Source organism: Halyomorpha halys, unplaced genomic scaffold, assembly GCF_000696795.3.
Source record: "Halyomorpha halys isolate HHAL.00 unplaced genomic scaffold, Hhal_1.1 Scaffold91.1, whole genome shotgun sequence".
In the NCBI taxonomy this organism is placed as follows: domain Eukaryota; kingdom Metazoa; phylum Arthropoda; class Insecta; order Hemiptera; family Pentatomidae; genus Halyomorpha; species Halyomorpha halys.
The window spans coordinates 55,446-74,218 of NW_027110755.1; the positions used below are offsets into that span (position 1 = coordinate 55,446).

At 30.4% G+C, this 18,773-nt stretch overlaps 1 protein-coding gene across 2 annotated transcripts in view; it reads left to right on the forward strand.

Annotated features, from left to right (window-relative positions):
* The window catches only part of jub (LIM domain-containing protein jub), a 58,240-nt gene that overhangs the window by 25,475 nt on the left and 13,992 nt on the right, over positions 1–18,773 (forward strand). For both annotated transcript variants that reach the window (XM_014415012.2, XM_014415013.2), the window contains exons 3-5: positions 10,637–10,806; positions 11,694–11,756; positions 12,419–12,549. In XM_014415012.2, coding sequence (XP_014270498.1) covers positions 10,637–10,806; positions 11,694–11,756; positions 12,419–12,549 — 364 coding nt within the window. The remainder of the gene's footprint in view (positions 1–10,636; positions 10,807–11,693; positions 11,757–12,418; positions 12,550–18,773) is intronic.

Below are 18,773 nucleotides of genomic sequence, written 5' to 3' on the forward strand. Positions count from 1 at the left end.
TTGTATGCCATCTTTTACTTCTTGAGAGAATCTGATGACCTGCCTAACCGTGTTTCTTGTCTTACTGAAAGCCTGTCTGTCTCTCTTAAAGAAGTATAAAATATAAGGAAAATATGGGTACTAATTATTTTATTTTTTGTAAGAAAATTTTATTACCTTTAAAGTAAACATAACTTGTCATAAAGGTGTATACTTTATGCGTCGTTAGCATATTTTCGAAGATTTATATTATGTATGAAATATTAATGAACTTCATGTAGAAGCCTTTAAGCAAGTGTCATCAAAACTGTTTGTGCCGTTTCGGTACTAAAAGATTTATGTTTTCTTGAGTGTCTGTTGTGTTATTCGGTAATCTGATGTTCACATGGTCTAAATTTCTACGTCCTGTCGAATGGAGGAGAAGAAAGTACGTCTCTGGAGTATCATTTCGAATTTAGAGACTTCATGAGTCAAATGCTTAGTGCACATCCCGGGTTAATCCTCTTTTCCCCAAATTCTAAGTGTTATCGTGTTAGTGATAATACATGTCAATGAACGATTCATGATAATTGTATTCATTCATTACCTTTTTTCCCAACCATGACCTCGATGCGTCAAAAAGTCAGTTATTGACCTCTTTTAAAAATATCAAATATCCTAAACAAATTATGGTGCGGTGCACGCATCACACATCTTTACAGAAAAGTACTTTTAATATTACTTCTCGTTGCAAGGTTTTACCATTTTAAGTATGAGAAAAATATAGGAGTTTACTAAAATTTACTCTGTGCTCTAAACTATTTTTTAATGCCAAATTGTTATAGAATCATTATTTAAGATACTAAGAAAGATTTTATGGAATTATCCTATCAACTGAAAGGTTCATAAATAGTGAAATTGAAAAAACTATTTAATAATTATGGTGACGAAAAATTATCAGTTAGGGAAAACGGAAACACGCACAACGCATGCGCCCGCACAGTCAGAGCAGACTTTTATTTATTTATTTTTTTTGTCATTATCCACTATTTTATGGGATTTTTTATGTGTTACATATTATTTTTTCTAAAATCTTTGGCTTTCCAACAATATATAATATGTTTGTGTTTATAAGTCTATATTACTACTCTTAAATTCAGAAATGTGTTTTCAACCTGGAAAAAAATATTATTTCCTTTAGTTAATTATGAAATCCTTTAATAATTTGTATTTATCAATTTTGTATTACTAATAAAAATGTGAGATCGATTATCATTTAAAATAATCAAAATTTAAAATACTTTAGTGGTAGATTTTTTTGAAAATTCGTCTGCCCTGTCAGACTTGTTCAATGAAGATAAAATCAATCTGACATTAAATACCACTTAATAGTACATTAATATACCGACTTTAGTGAAAAAAAAAATGTGAAAAATTGGTTAAACAAATTGGCACTTCCGGTCCATCGAATTTGTTGAGTTGTTGTCTCATCCCAGCCATCTTACCGCCTAAAATATGTAATTTCAGTTTGTACGATTTTTTGTTTTTTAGTTAGGTTGCAAATACACACACATTTTGTGAGGCTTGGTTATTTGGACTCAAAGGACCTTAAAACGTGTATTTCGATTTTTTTACGATCTCAAAAATTCTCTTTAGTATATATTTCATATGCTGGTAAGTGAAAGTAAAAATGTTATCAACTTTGTTCATGATGACCTTATTGGTCGCACGGCTTTCTGTCGGCAAAGAGGAATAAGTGATCCTCTGCTAGAGGTTTTCCGTAGCATCACTCGTGAATCCCTCCCCCCAATGAGAAAGACAGATCCGTAGGTGACACAAGGACTCGGCCCACTGCTGCATGCCCAGTCGGATATAGGTGCTGGCCCTAGCCCAGTCGGTTATTATTAACTGATGGCTGCCCACCTCCTCGTACCAATACGATCTTGTGAGTATTCCATTCTGTTTTCCGAACCTTATGGTTTGTTTTCTCACATATTTGCACCAAACGGTAAATGGACCTGTGATTGTCAATAATACAATTGGCTAGAGGGATTTCTACAATAGAAACCTAAAATTTTTAAGTATCATTGATGGTGCATTTTTTGTGTGTGTAGTGTTGATGATCAAAGTGAACTGTTTTCTGTAAGGTACTATATCCTTTATATTAGTGTGTGTTTTTGTGATCTGTATTCTTAATGAACACAAGCAATTTAAGTTAAATGAATTTCCTAAAGTGTGGGTATCAGAATATTGATTTAGTATATGACTAGATCAATTATTTTGTTTTTGTGTTATGTTCCAGCTTTATTATTTTTACCTTTTAACCTGTACGTCTGAAACACTAATATGGTATTTGATAAATTTTTTTAAAGAAATATACTTTCCTTTGTCCAGTATCATTTAAAATGGTCTACTTTAAAAATTATTTTTGGATTTATTAATGGTTATGGTGGATTGAAATATGTTAAAATAGTCCTACAGTTTGGTGTTGTTTCGATTAGACATAATACTAAATCGCCCCTAATCTCATCGGTGCAGTTAGGTTTCTTTAGTCAGGTTCTTCTGAATTATTCATTTATTTTCTAAATTTTATATCATAGAAGAAATAATTGTTTTAGTAGTGATTTAGGAATTTGTCAGAATGAGACGTAACCAATTTGTGCATGGTTGCTGGAGTAATAATGATCATTTATTAAATACTATAACAGGAACTCAATTCGTTACCCATTTAAAAAAAAAATCGAATTCATTCGCTTTAGGGTTGTCTCCAAGTTCGTCGTAGAACTAAGAAGTGAATTTCAGCCTGATGAATATTTGCTAATAACTTGTGTGTGACATATATTAGCAACTTTGTCTACTCCAAATTTTAGACGATTTCTTGTAGGGAAATAAAATGAGGCTGATGACTTTAATAAAGATACAAGTTTTGACCCAAAGTTCTATGGAATGATGCTTGTCTTTTTAGTATTTTATATCACATGAAATTATAGTTGCTGACATCTGTCTCCTGGCATAACGTTTCCGATACATTGAATACAAATTAAAAGAAGATACAGCAAAGGAGGGAAGGATCTATCCTTACACACAGTCACAATACAAAGGACGTGTGGGTAAACTGCGAAGTCGAACATACGTAACAAGTGTGAACAGAAAATCCAAGAGAAACAATTGATTCATTCCTCTGTCCAGAGAGTGTGAACAGAGGAACACATGAGGATACATGAAGCAGAATGAACAAATTCAACGGAGCATTCGTTTAGTCGTACTTAGTCTGGAAGAACAGGAACGTCTCCCTGGATAGGGAATTGCATCTGTTAAAAACAAATGTTCTCTCAGTACTACTGTATGCACCCGGATCAACGAGGGCCATCAAAAGGAATATAGAAATATTTCAAGGATTTGTTTATAGATGCTTGAGAAAAATACATTGAATCCATTGGCCTGAAATTATTTCCAATTATAATCTGAAGCAGAAGATTAGCGCAAGCATGTATATCAACTTTCTAAGAAAAGGAAATGGAAATGGATTGGTCATACTCTAAAGAAGCCTGACAATACGATAGAGAAGCAGGCACTTGATCGAAATATGTGGAACCAAATAAGCGTGTCTGCCGGTTAGTTAATGACTCTTATCTCTCATCTTATTCTTCCTTTTACGAAGCAAGAAGGCCCCAATTACTCTGGGACAATACAGCGGTCCAAGATTTTTCTCACCTAACAATATGTTTGGGCTAAAAAAATTTGTAATACCTTTGTTGGAATTAAAAATTTCGCTTTCCTTCCTGATCTAAAAAATATAAAAACGTCGCCTCAATTTCTTTAGAGTAGTTGAGTAAGAAGAAGAATAGAAAAAACAGTGCAAAGTAAATGCACAGTATAGTTGCTATTTTTATTTTAAATACTACCTTTTTTTTTTTTTTTAATGTTTTGAGAAAGTAGTATTCGATTGCGGCACCCCTGGCATACGCATGAGGCACCCCTGGGTTCCATGGCACCCACTTGGGATACCGGTGCACCAGGACACTTGTTCGCTCTATCAGTCTCTCCAACTTTCTAACTTCAAGTTAACCTTCAAAGTGCTAAACATCATGTTAGTGGGATTCAATTGTTTCGATTTAACTCTCTTCCGATTATTCAATGAAGCTGAACTTTGATACAATTAAGTAAACCTGATGACAAAACAATATTATGTTGTCAGCTCTATACAACGAATCTGTTGAGTTTATGGGGTCTTGAAACATACGCTTCATAATGTCCTGATAAACTACTTTTTAGGGGTACTAAAAATCAGCTAGATAGCGCAAAAGATTTTCGATGAAAATTTTGCCAAACATCATATTAGTCAGCTAACGATTCCTAGGAGTAGTGGTTTTCAACCGGTGGTCCGCGGTCTACAGGTGAGCAGCGAGTCCAAGGAAAGTCCAGCAGCGCCTATTTCGTGTCAATTCGAACTGTTGTTGTTCTAACACTCATCTGAGTGTTTCTGCCTTCCTCTCTGATGTCAGAGTAGAATTCACAAGTGTTCCGGGCTCGCCAGTTTTTTCAATATCTGTCTCTCTTTTAAGCAATTCCCACGCCAGCAACTTCCAGGATAGCTACAATATCGATGGTATATCTTTTTATTTCAATTACTACCGTTTGACCAACACTAGGTTTGTACAATCTGGTCCTATACATAACCGGAATCGTTACCATTTTAAGCCATTCATTTCAGAGGCTGCTTGTAGGTTTTGTACTCGATGTTTGTTTTTTTGAGCATAGCAATTAATGTCACCATGGGATGGGACCAAGGGAAGGGCATGATATGAGGGAAGAATTCCCTTATTAAAGGAGTAGATAAGTTATTTATTGCGATTGTGAAGCAGCATGTACTCACTACCCAAAAAATGATAGACCAGATTTTCGTACAATTGCATGTTTTATTCTACAGCTTCAAATTAAGCCAAACCTCGACTGAATTCTAATCATAAAAAGGGCGTTCTATAGATATTAGTTTTATATTGCACGAAATTTTACGTATTGGGGTTACTGCACGGTTTGATATCTTGAAAAGTTTTTTTACGGAATTGTATTTTTGTCCATTTTTATTATTTAAACTTACAAATTTGTCTGTGTTTTATGAAGAAAAAACTAACAAATAATATTTAGTTAAATGATTTATGAAGCAGGTTCAATTATTCCAATTTGAGTCACTAGTCCTAGTTTGGACCAGCTAATGTTGAAGAGGTAAACACTAACCGGTGTACCTTTATTTAGGATATCAAAATAACGGTAATTGCATTCTCGAGATCCCAACGTAAGCTTCGAGTTTGATTAAAAATACTAAAACATGAAATTCAAATTTTCGTTTAAGAACAAGATTATTTAAACTTTTCACGTACATATTCGCGTTATAAATTACATAGTAAAATTGATTATTGTACGAAAAATCTTTTATTGGTTTTTTTTTTTACTGCACAAAAATCCAGTCTGTAATGATACTAATAATCAATACAAATAAACGTTCTCTTAAAAGAATTGAAATATTAATTTCAAATGTTGATTTAAATTTTATTAGTGCCATTCCCGATCAGTTTTAAATTAGAAAAATGACATAAAAACATAATAGCAATTAAAATCAATTTTCATATCATTATATTGATTTCAACAAAACTTATTTAATTTGTAGATTGTATAGGAGTTAGCATACTGCAAAATAGCAAAATGTTCGTTTCGACATAAAACCATTAGGGGTAGTAGTAAGACAACTGGCAAGGAGGTCTAACGGACCACATAGGTTTGGACCCGTTTAGACCTGGAACCATTATGGGTAACTGTTCCAACCAAAAAACTAGGGATGTAGGAACAGTTCCACAGTTTAAATGTTTTTGTACATTCAAGAGTTTGGGGAAAAAAACAGTTAGTTCGCACCATTTTTTTTTATTAATTTAATGAAAACTATTTAACTAACTGGAAACCTTCTAGTTAGGGAAAATAAATGGCGGCTGTTTCAAAACGTTTTTTCATAATCGTAATTTTCCATTCCAAGCTCCATATGTTTAAAACTATCTACAGCACTAAAAAAAACCCAAGTGGAACATTATATAAAATAGAGTAAATTTGCTAACATATGAGCCATGATATTTATTCCGAAGTATACTTTTTTGAAAAGCAACATTTAATAACGAAAAATCAATTGTTAGTCAATTAATTTTGTGAAGTCTGTATCTCAGGAACTATTTGACGTAGCAATGTTTATTATGACCCAAATTAAAGCTAGATGAATGTACTATAAAGTAGTTAATAACGTTTTTCTTCATAGCAGTAACAGTCGCCATAATATAATAGTTCAGATGTATGTTACAATTGAAATTTTAGTTAGTAAAATGTACTATAAAGTAGTTAATAACGTTCATTTTCTGAAGAATAGTAGTGTTGTCTCCATGAAATTCGTCAAAATAAAATCACAAAATTTTGATTGTTTAATGTTTTGAAAAAACGTTTGATTTATGAAATAGTAAATCTCAGTGACTGTTAAATGTACATATGTCTATAAAAGCTAGTTGAATGTACCAAAAGGTAACTAAATGAATGTACTATAAGGTGACTGAATGAATATACCATAAAGGTAACTGAATGAATGTATTGTAAGGTAACCAAATAAATGTACTGTAAGGTGGCTGAAAGAATGTACTATAAGGTGACTGAATGAACGTACTACAAGGTAGTTCATAACTAGTATTTTCTTAGGGGTAATACCGTTCATAATATTTGCCCAAATAAACTGATTTTTAATCAATTGTTGTTTCTTTATTTGGAAAAATGTTGCTTTTTGAAAAACTATTCCTTGAAATCCAATGAACGTGCTATGAAGTTTTTTAATGTTGTTAGTTTAAAGGATGTGGAGCTCCAAATGGAAAAAGAGCGATAATGTTAGGTTTTTCTCTATTAAAATAAACTTCAGCGGACTTACTCCTTCAATACTTCTATATTTACTTTTTATTGCATCTGTTGTAGAGTCATGATCATAACACAAAAGAGGCTTGCTCGTACTAAGATGTACCTTGAGTGGTTATAATTATGCAATTATTCATAATTCGCGCTGGTCTGTGGCTCATATAAGGGTTGATTTTTAGTAAAATTAAATTAAATCTGTACCGCTACAACCCATGAAGGAGTTAGGGGCTCAGTACTTAGTAAGGGAGTACTGTTACTAGACCAACGGTTGTCCAAGGAGGTGATTTGGTCAAAATCACGCTCGACCGCCAGATTTTTACTCAATTAAGGATACCAAATTTAGGGGCTGATTTTTAGTAAACCTATACTTACTAATAACCTTTTATTTCAAACATTCAGGACACAAAAACTTCTATCTTTGTGACTTTAATAGTCAATAGTGATGAACATCTAAGTCCAGTGGGCTAAAAATTTAGTCATGTATAACGTCACTTTATATTTTCTGGTCTTGTGTGGCACAACCAGAGCGAGAGGCGCAGGGGATCCTTCCTAGCGATAAAGACAATTTTAAATGTTGTAATAATTTTATATTGCATCCTCCATATTATTATTCTAAACAAAGTACCACTAATATATTTAGCAGAAACATATCATAGTTCAATTTAACTAAAAGGTACATTTAAAAAAAAATATCTTTATCTCTATAACAAAATTAAAAACTTCTTATAATCGGGTTCAAATCCCACTAGACAACGGAATTCTGTATTTTCTGACAGACATAGCCGACCATGATCTGGATTCCTCGTAAAATGATAACTGGCTGAAAAACTTATGTAATATGAATCATGTCTACCCAGAAAATATGACTATACTCCGTAAACCGTTTCAACAAATGATTAACGATTCATAAAAAAATTTTTGAGGTTAATAACTTCCAGTTGAATGAAATTTGTATTAAATTATCATAACATGGTACAACGTTTCGGAACCATTGCCCCATATTCATGTACTTTAAATCCTCATAATTTCCTATATGAAATTATGAGGATTTAAAGTACATGAATATGGGGCAGTGGTCCGAAACGTTGTACCATGTTATGATAATTTAATACAAATTTCATTCAACTGGAAGTTATTAACCTCAAAAATTGTTTTATGAATTGACTCACCAGATTTCCTATACAGATAATCCATGATTAACGATTTAGCTTTTATTATTAAGGCCTGGGATCTGCTAGATCCCCAGTTAAAGAATAAGAGAAAAATACGGTATTTCAAGGAACGATTAATCTAGATATCACTGTTGTCATTCAAAGGGGGACGTTTTTTGCATTCCACCGTAAACCTAGGGAGGGCACCGAAACACATTACCTAAAACCGGGACTATCCTCCTGAAAGCAAGACGAGACGTCTTGTCACGTCATTCATGGCTAATAAATACATTACTAAAAAGTTAGTCAATAATTATCGAAAACTAAAATTAGTCACAGCCTATCGATTGCTTAATAATTCAAAGAATAAATTACTGCTAAAAATATAAATATTAGCAAACTTCTTATTAAAGTAAAAATAATTGTTTTTGGCTACTAAAATTGATATTTGTTTCTCGACTGATAATGGTAAATGACTACTGCCTTTATTTTCTTTTTGGAGAGAAGCATTTGAACGCGTCAGCGCTTTTGTTTGAATCTTGCTAGGAATATTTTTTATTCTCCGAGTGGATACATGCATTGTGTTGAATCACCTCCTACATCATTTTGCAGTGATAGCTGTTTGTTGATGATGAGCCTTGCCATCATTCAACACCACTTATAATTTGTGGATGTATTTCGGCATTCGCAAACATGTTACTCGTTCATTCCTTTGGGCTTTTAAATATTCTGTAAGGACTAATTAATGAATCTAGGATTTTTTGTTGGAGGGCAGGTAACACTGCACTACTCTCCTAAGCAAAATTGATGCCAAGGAGTGGGGAGTTGATCACAGCCAGGGAGCGCTACTTTACGTTGGCGTTATTAGTGATTAACTCCATTGATGTAATTATCTTTGAATATGTTCCTCTAATCGCAAATGTGAACTGAATAGAAGTTGTAGTAAATGCTAATTTGGTTCATCAACAATAATTATTCGTTCACGCATTCTCGAGAAATCCGTCACTTAGTTTTCTGTTCTATTAAAACTTACACTTTTCAAATCTTTGTTCAAAAGTTAAAAGAATAATGAATAAATGTTATAAATGGATTCCTGAAAATAAGTATAATAAAGTTTTACACATTTCAATGTGAATATTAGGGACCCCAAAATGGATTTACTGTTTTAATTTTAATCATCTTGCAGAGGCCCATATAAATACAACTATCACTGAGCTCATTATGAACTGATAGCTGGCTATGAATGAAATAATAAAAACGATTTATTCCATCAACGGTGTCATAAAACAATACCATCATTACTCATTTGCTTTCACATTATAATAAACATTAAACATTAGCATAACAACTAATTACAAACTAAAAAAAAAAAAACTTATCTACACTATTTCTTTAAAAGTACCAGTAAATAATTATATCAAATTCCATCTATGGGATTTATATTGTGGCTTCATAATTGTAAAATAAAAAAAGTAACTTATTAAATAAATTCATTAGTGTAAAAGGAATAACCTGATACAGTTCACTTTATCCTATGGACCACATAGAATTAATTAAGGTATTCAACAGCCATTATAATCACATAATATTCACATTAGGAAAATCAGATATAAACACAATAAGATTTTTTGATATGGATTTAATAATACAAGATAATAGTATAAAAAGTAGATGGAGAAACAAAGAAAAATAAAACAAGTAATATGTTATTGAATTTTTGTTCTCATCATCTCTATATAAAAAAAAGAAATTTATTACAAATTTAGTTCCATCCATACTTTCCAACGCTGGTGGGGTTTGGTTAAATAAATGAGTAAAACTTAACTGTAATCTGACAGCAAACACTATTATGTATCTATAGTACTAAAATATATCTACTGGGCAAATAATGAACGTGTTTTCTTTTTCTCACCCAAAACCGTTAAGGAAGGCATTCACAGGTTCGGCCATAGACAGGGGCGACCTGCACTGTCACACTGGACCTTGCACAAAGAAGAATAAAAAAAAATTAAAATTGATGAAAGTTCCATCTTACTGTTGTAGATGAAATAAAAAAAATATAGTTAACCTCTACAGCTGATTTACAAGAAATAATTCATTTAAGGGAAGATAAGCAGAAAAGGGGCCTCCTAGTTAAGGTTTACAAAATGCAGATAATTTCTATTTGTAACTGTTCTTTAATTATTTACCTCTATATTAGTCAGTAAATGATACATTTAGCCACTGACTAATTTATTCAAGGCTAGTTTATACTACAATTTACTGTATATAATTTAGTATATACTACAATTTATATAAATTAGTCAAGTGTTTAGTGATGACTCAATTTTTGCTGGTGGTTGTTGTAACCTTTTTTTAACTGAGAGAATCACTTTATACATTTTGATGTTGCCCAAATACATAGATTTGTTTGCTGAAACATAGAGAATATACCATAAAAAATATATAATTAAATTATATCCCATAGATTACAAAACTATTCACTATCCTTTTTCTGTTTCTATTTTATCTATTATATTCACAAAATAGTCAAAATAATTTTTTTTACCCACCTTAAGAAAAGTACCACTATTTATTATATAATTCTGTAGGTATCTGCCATACATGTGGAGAGAAGGTAACAGGTGCTGGTCAAGCTTGCCAAGCTATGGGTAACCTCTATCACACTAACTGCTTCATCTGCTGTTCTTGTGGACGAGCTCTTAGAGGAAAAGCGTTCTACAATGTCCATGGCAAGGTCTACTGTGAGGAAGACTACCTTGTAAGAAAAACATCTTTACCTTAAATTTAATGAAATTGCAAGTATACAAATAATCTTCATAATGTTTTTGACAATAATGTATTTTTAAAATTTATTTTCAACAATAAATGAGGATAGGTGAATTAATGTTTTAAAAGTCTTCAATGACATTTCTTTTATGTCCTTCAATGGTCTACGTGGATCTTATGCAATGCTTATGTGCACATAATATTGAATTTTATAACATAATTGTTAATTTTCAGCTTAATTATTAGATAACTTTTTAAACTGTGCTACATTAGTTCTTTATCTATGCTCCTACTTAATTGTCCAGTTTAAAGTGGATATTCAAATTTTATCTTCGTTTTCTGTTGAGAGAACATTTCATTTGTTTTTTTTTTATAATCTGCTTTAAATTATGAAATTGTATACTGTTTGATAGATCTCTCATCATTGAAAGCAAGTTCAACTATTTATTCCAAGAAAGTTAATTTTCACACAGTTTTATCTCCTTTATTCTTTTCATTTATGTTGAATTCATAATCATTTACTAAGATACCTAGTTTAAAATGTTCAGTTTCAGGTGATTATTCTTAAACGATGTATAAAATACTAAACATCATTAGAAGAATGTATGCCACTCTTGGAATGGACTATTTACTAATAGTTAACACGTGTTAGTTTCAAGACCCAACTGTGTCCTATTTCCTTTTAAAAAATGATACACGTTTATTAAATGTTATTATGTTTATTATATCTTTCCATTTTCAGAACAATATTTTATTTCTAATATTTTTTGAAAACAAAATGGTTTTAATTAAATTTGAAAAAATAATTTCAACAATTTATAACAACAGAAATTTTGGGAAAAGAATCATTTTTATTTAACAATGTTCTTAATTTTCCAGTATTCTGGATTCCAGCAGACAGCAGAAAAATGTGCTATATGTGGGCATCTGATCATGGAAATGGTAATTAATTGAATTATTTTCAAAATTGATTTAGTATATAATTTTTAGCAAATTATTGTAGATTTCATAATTTAATCGTAGAAAAGAAATCTTATTGATGATTGATGTTACATAACATATTTTTAATACTTTCAAGAAATAAATTACTTGGTTACTTTATGAAAGTTAATTACTTTTTTTTTTCTTTGATCTCGATATCAATCTCTATTTAGCTTTTCTTCCACAACACCTTATTGCTGTTCATCTTAGGCTATTTCATTCTTAAAAATATATAAAAACTTATTAATTAAGGTCAAAAGTTTTAAAAGTTTTTTAGACCTATATATAAGCATAGACTTAACCTTTTGGTGTAATTATTCAACCTAAGCCAGAGGGACTTACGCCATTTGTGCTACTTCATTTTTGAAAAAGGTTCAACAGTAATTCTCAACAATCGAAACTGTTATAGTTTCTCTAAATTTACCTTCATGACTCAATTTTTTTCCTCATTTCTTGACCATATTTTTGTATATTGCCCTACACATTTGTGTACTTACTAGATGTAGTACCTATTTCATATAATACTTTTTACTATCAGAGTATTGTTTTTAAAATATTCGGAAACATATCATCATGATGTTAGTAAGAAGTTTAATTACTACCATTACCTTCCATTGACTTAGATACTCCAGGCCATGGGCAAATCCTATCACCCCGGCTGTTTCCGTTGCTGCATGTGTAATGAATGCCTTGATGGGGTTCCATTCACTGTCGATGTGGACAACAAAATATATTGTGTCAACGATTATCACAGGTAAATAATTCATCTCATCATTGCATTAAATTTTTAATGTTGTCATCCATCATATTTTTTGTTCATTTAAAATAATTTGATGATACTGTTTAGTTTTATAATGAATTTATTTCAGAAATTATTAAAATATCAACAACTTTGTGATGCAAGAATCTTTTATAATTTATAGAAGATAAAAATGTAATAAACAAACTGAAGTCATCATAAGATTATAGGTGTATAATTCGTTCTCAGAGAAAGGGGCAGAGGTGATGTTAAGACCATTTTTAGTGTCCCATTTATGATTTTGGAGTAGACACATTTTTAAATTACAGTATGAAACCTTATCTAAAAGTAGTTTTTTTTTTAACAGTGAAAATTTCTATTATACAAAAAATTTGTTTAATCCGTCACTTTACCATGATCCTGTCCTGTCCAGTCACGATCTTCCCAACTTTAAGATCTTGTAGAAAGTCTTTCCCGGTAAAAATTATATAACCAGTTCCTATATCATAGGTCAGAATACATATCATACTGAATCAAATAATGCATTTATTTCTGTACAATCAAAAATTATGTTACTCATTTTTAGAACTAATAGATTTCAATGAAATGTCTAGAACATTGCCATCACGGTTCTGTCCTTTTTTTCTTCTAGAATTCTTCTAGCTACATTTTACTGGTTTTGCTTTCCTACTTTTTTTTTAAATGCACTTTTTTAGTATTATAGGATTATGACTAATCTCTTGGTTCAATTAATCTAGTATATTGGATGAGTGTAAAAGTTAACCAGGAAGTGAATCACTAAAAAAACTTTATCTAGTCTCTGGGCTTATTACTGAGTTGAGTTATTAACTTAACTTTTATTTTTTCCACGGAACAGCCTTTCAAGACCATGTGAATATCATTACTTTTTTCTTCTCACTTTTTCTCTTCTTCTCTCTCAGTATCTTCTCATCATTTCTGTGTGCCTTTGCTTCCTCTCTTCAGACCACATAGTGCCCTTCTCTTTTTCTTTATTTGCTGCTAGAACATTTATTTATTTCAATTTCCTTCTGTATTGTTATCTATCCAGGCAGTCCTTGTCTGTTATTTTCAATTTCTTTGTTTCTTCTCTCATTTGCTTCACATATCCTCCTATGCTCTTATATTCACGGACATTTAATATTTATTATTCATTAAAAAAAATTGAAATATACCTTCACTCATTAATATATAATACATAATACATTTATTCAGAGATATAAAAAATTAACATAGAAACAAAAATAGAAAATACAACATTTAACTTTTAACTTACTTTTAAAAGCTCTGGTCAAAAAGAATTTTAAGATTTTAAACAAAACAAAATGAACTGAATAAACTGACCCATTTTTGAGCCCCTAAATCACAAGGCACGGTCATGTTAAGTTTATTAAATATTTAGATTTAGAGGAGACAATGATTGGTTGACAGGAAGGTAGCAGTGTTACTACAGGGTATTCAAAAATAAACTATTCCACAAATTAATGTTAAAATATTTTTTTAAATTTTAATAAAACACTCAAAAATAAAACACTACAAATATTTGATAGCCAGTTTCAATCTTCATAAAGATTCTTCAATAATTATCCAAAAGTAATATAAAACTCCTAATTGATATAAGTTTACATCTATCTTGTATGATAAAAAAGAACAAAAAAAAACTTTTTTGTTTTGTTTTATTCACAGGGTATTTATTTATCACTGAGAAAAAACACTAAACATAATATTTATTTAATTATTCCACTTTTTTAAAGTAAAAAACATAGATAATGGATTGCAGTAAACAGTAGCTGTGAATAATTTATTAAATACAATAGCAATAAAACATATTAATAACTTGTTATTAACTCTCAGATATAAAATAACCTTTAAAATAATAACATATTTTGTTCAGTCTCATTTCTAGTATGCAATTTATTTATATAGATTTTATTTCCTCAGAAGTTAAAATGCTTTCAGTTGATTAAGATAGTAATACATTGTCCATGACGAAACTACATTATGAGGCAGGTTTTTTATTTTAAAAATTAGTAGACAGCAGGGAAAAATTCATTGTCGAAACACTCTTTAAAAATATGTCAGCTCATCCAGCCTAATTTTCTGGTAAATTGGATGTTGAAGTATGAATTTTTAAACTAACTCATTTTTTTTTATATAACCATCTCCAAAAAGGAAAGTTATGGTCAGGCGTTCTTTAAACGGTTTCTATCCTGAAATTATTTTTTTTTTGGCTAATGTCCTATTTGGGAGCAATAAAGAATAACTTAGGCTGGTTTCATTTCCAGAACTAGAGGAAATCCGATTATCAAGGCTTTACAGTGAATTTCTATGAAGAGCGTAAAGCTTTATGTTTTAATCCCTTTTTTGTTTTAATCTCCAATTTTATTGGAGATGATGATTAAAAAATAAATAAAAAAAAGAATTTTAGAGAGGTTAAAAAACTATTACATTTTGACAAAGATTGTAAATGATTATTAATTTTTTAATTAAGAAGCATAAGATTAAACGTAGCTAAGGAAATACGAAATATATTTCTTTTTATAATTCAAAAAATCTCAGAAATGATCAAAGTCCAATTTGGTTTACTGAAAATGGTCTAACCAATAGTTTCAATGTTTACAATTTATTCAAAGATGTTTTTTTCACTTATGTACTGGCTCAGTCAGCGCTCCTGAAAAAACAAATGGTCCCTTGACCCCATCAGAAATAATTCATACTTTTTAGGTGCATTCCTTGATATTTTAATAATACAAAAATAATTTTTATCACATCCAGTGTCCAAATGGTTGCCATTTTTGTTTAAATTTTTCAGTTATTTTTAGAGTTCATACAGGTATGCTGTTTTCTAAATTACTCTACACTGGATTGTTCCATGCCTTTTGAATAAAGTACTTTCTGGCCTTCAAGCTAGATCCTAATATGTGTATCTAATATGCTTCTGTTAATGAATAATGTTTTGCTAAAGGTATCAAATGAAAATGAATGAAATTAAATTTTCTGAAGAAGAAACAATTTCTCAGCATCAGTTTTTTTCTATTTATTTTTATTTCTCTGTTTATTTTGTGCTTCTAAGCAGTATTATTTATTTACTTCATACAAAATATCAGCCTTGAATGACTTATTCTTTAAAAATTAGCCCTCTTAAAATTTTTTTTGGACTTTTTCAAATATTCCAGTTGCAGTATCTCTGTTAGAGGACCTGTTAAAAATTTAACATGAAAGATCTCTATAGAATTAATAAGTTGGATAAAACTCAAAAAACTACTTTTTTTTTGTCATGATGGTCCTACAATGCGGTTACAGGTCTTGGCCTCATCCGACATTCATGGTCTTGTGCTAATGCCATCCAGTTACTAACTCCTGTGATATTGTTAGCTCCTCCTACCACACCATCCGACCACTTCAGCTTTGGACCCTTGATTATCGGCCTATATCCTTTAAATAATGTTCTGATATCCTTAATACATTCCTTATTTCTCTGATATCTTTCTCTCAATCTACTGTCAAGTTCTGTGATGATCTTTCATCAGATCATAGTTCAGCTCTGTTTCTCATACATTCAAAGTTTGTCTAAACCCTCTTATCCTTCACTAATTGCGTCTTAATTGTATAACAAATACTGAGCAAGAGCATGATGGGACAGAATCAGGTCAGGTATCCATCACATGAAAATCACTACACACAGAGAAAGAAATTTATTCAATCATGCTGCCCAAATACATCGGGTTGCTACATTACACTGCATACTGATCAATCCGTGATCGGACATATATAAATTTATAAATAGAAATAAAAAAATTCAAAATTTTAATTAATTATTGTAAGTTTACAGAAAATTATGGATAACAGCTAAAAAGTCCCTTAACTTACAAGACTGTAATCCTTCACTCCTCACTGAATCTCAAATCCGGTCAAGATCCGATGAAAAAAAAATTCATCAGTAATCAGTGAATATCTTATAAAAACTCTTTATCCTCATTCTGATATTTTTAACCCAATTCTTCTTGAACATGTTAAATGTGAACTATGTATTCCACTCCACATGTACCTTCTTCCTAATCCTCTTCATCTTTGAGGATTAATCAATAGAATCTACAAATAAAGTTAAAAAAAAAAAAAAAAGGATCTGGGCAGGATCTTGCCACATCCCATTTCATCATAAAGCTGCTCTCTTGAAGACATTGTAATGCTGTACTGCGAATCGCATATTTTCGTGACTCCATGGGAAACTATCCTAATTCTTTTAATAATCTCTTCTAGAAATGATGCCAAAAATTAAAAAAACGCCTTTATTCCCATCCTTTTCTTATTGTATTAGTGTTCCTCAAGATAGTCATACCAGTTATCCCCTTTCTCTAAATAAATTATACTGCTGATAACCCAGCTTATTCTCCTTATTACATACACTGATGAGGTGTGTTGTCTGTGAACCATGAATAAACCAGCTCTTGCATCCCTATTTCTGCTGTCATCACATATTTTATCCATTGCAGAATGCTGTCAAAACTGGGGGTTTTAAATAAATCTCTCATATCCATCGTGACCAACCCTTACTGTATCTAAATATAGATTGTTGCTCTTATTCCTGTTGAATAAATCTATTAAATAGAACAGTATCTTCATTGAGTTATAGGATTCATTGAATCTTGATATAAGATTGAAAAAATAAGAAACTCATTGATCCCGATCACTTCAAGATATACTTAATAACTGCTTCAAATTTTCAATTTATTAGAAAAAGATCTTAAACATTATCAGTATCAGAATTATTTGAGTATATAGAGCTGAGGTTTGGAACTCAAAGAAACCATACAATTAATTCTCTCCAAATCCAATTCTTAAAATCTGAAATCTCTTGAAAAATCGTTTATGCTCCTTATTAGGTAACAAATAAAATTATAAGTAAGGACCTTATAGTCAAACAAACCTCTTTGTAATCTTTCTTTCCCAACTGATCCTAATAACCCTTCTAGAGGTCTGAAAAGAAGACACTCATGGGACCTCCTAATGTACAATAGCCATTGAAGTGCTACCAAACAGTAGATTGTTCACAAGCCATTCATATTTAGTAATAATCACCATGTATACATTAACTAATATAGTTTTGTTACAGTTGTAAATTTCATTAAAAAAAAAAAAAAGATATAGAAAATTAGAAAATAATATTCTATCATTAAGTACCATTAATTTTAATGTTATATTAACTGTTTTATGCATATTTGATGTATTGATGCTTAATTAAAGTTTATGCATGATTTGGTGTTGAGGTAAAAAATAGCATGCTGTTGGTAACATTTAGAATGAGATAATGTTTTGTTTGAATTAACATTAGTGTCTTAATCAACAATTAAACGGTATAATGTATTTTTAACTGTTGTGTAGACTTTTTAATATAGAATTAGGAATAGTAGAATGGTTGGCCAATGTGTCAGTATGATAATGCTAGGTCTAAATGTATATTTTTAATTTTTTCCCTATTTCAAGATATTTTATGTTCCTCTCTATTTGATATTTTCCAATATTACTTTCAGTTACATATTTATGGAATATGTAGTAAGGGAAAGTATTGCGATCATGCAACATTTCAAAGATGGATACATTTAGAATGATAATTGATAAGGAAATTAGCTATATATAATTTTTTTTTGCCTTTTCTCTTATTTTTTATTGTCAGCCGGCTTTTTTTTTCATTAACAATTTTTTGCATGTGCCCTTAATCTCTTCATTCAAAAATTTAGTTTTTTATTGTTTAGTTTCCATTTTTTAATTCTAATTAGACATTGTAAATAAATTGGATTTTATTTTATTTTACTTTGATTTAATTTTTTTAATATTTCAATATAAATTTCTGTTCGGGAGTTCTTAGGATATCAAACTGCACACTAGTATAATCTTACACTATTCAAATTAATTAGAATAAAAATAATTCTAAGAAGAAAATTTTTCTAATAATTCAATCCACTCTTTTTGGAAATTTATTGGTACTAAAAACAAATAATAATAATAAATACATTTAGATAAATCATAATACATATATACGTATAAAAAAAAAACAACAATGTAGAAACAAGAAATGTGAAAGAAAGAAAAAAGTAATAATTATTTAAACAACTTAAAATTAAATTACATTTCTAATTATCTTAACTATTTAAATTATGATGTTCCTTTTTGTAAATAAAAAGAAAATGTTCATACAAGTGCATACTTAATAAAATATAATT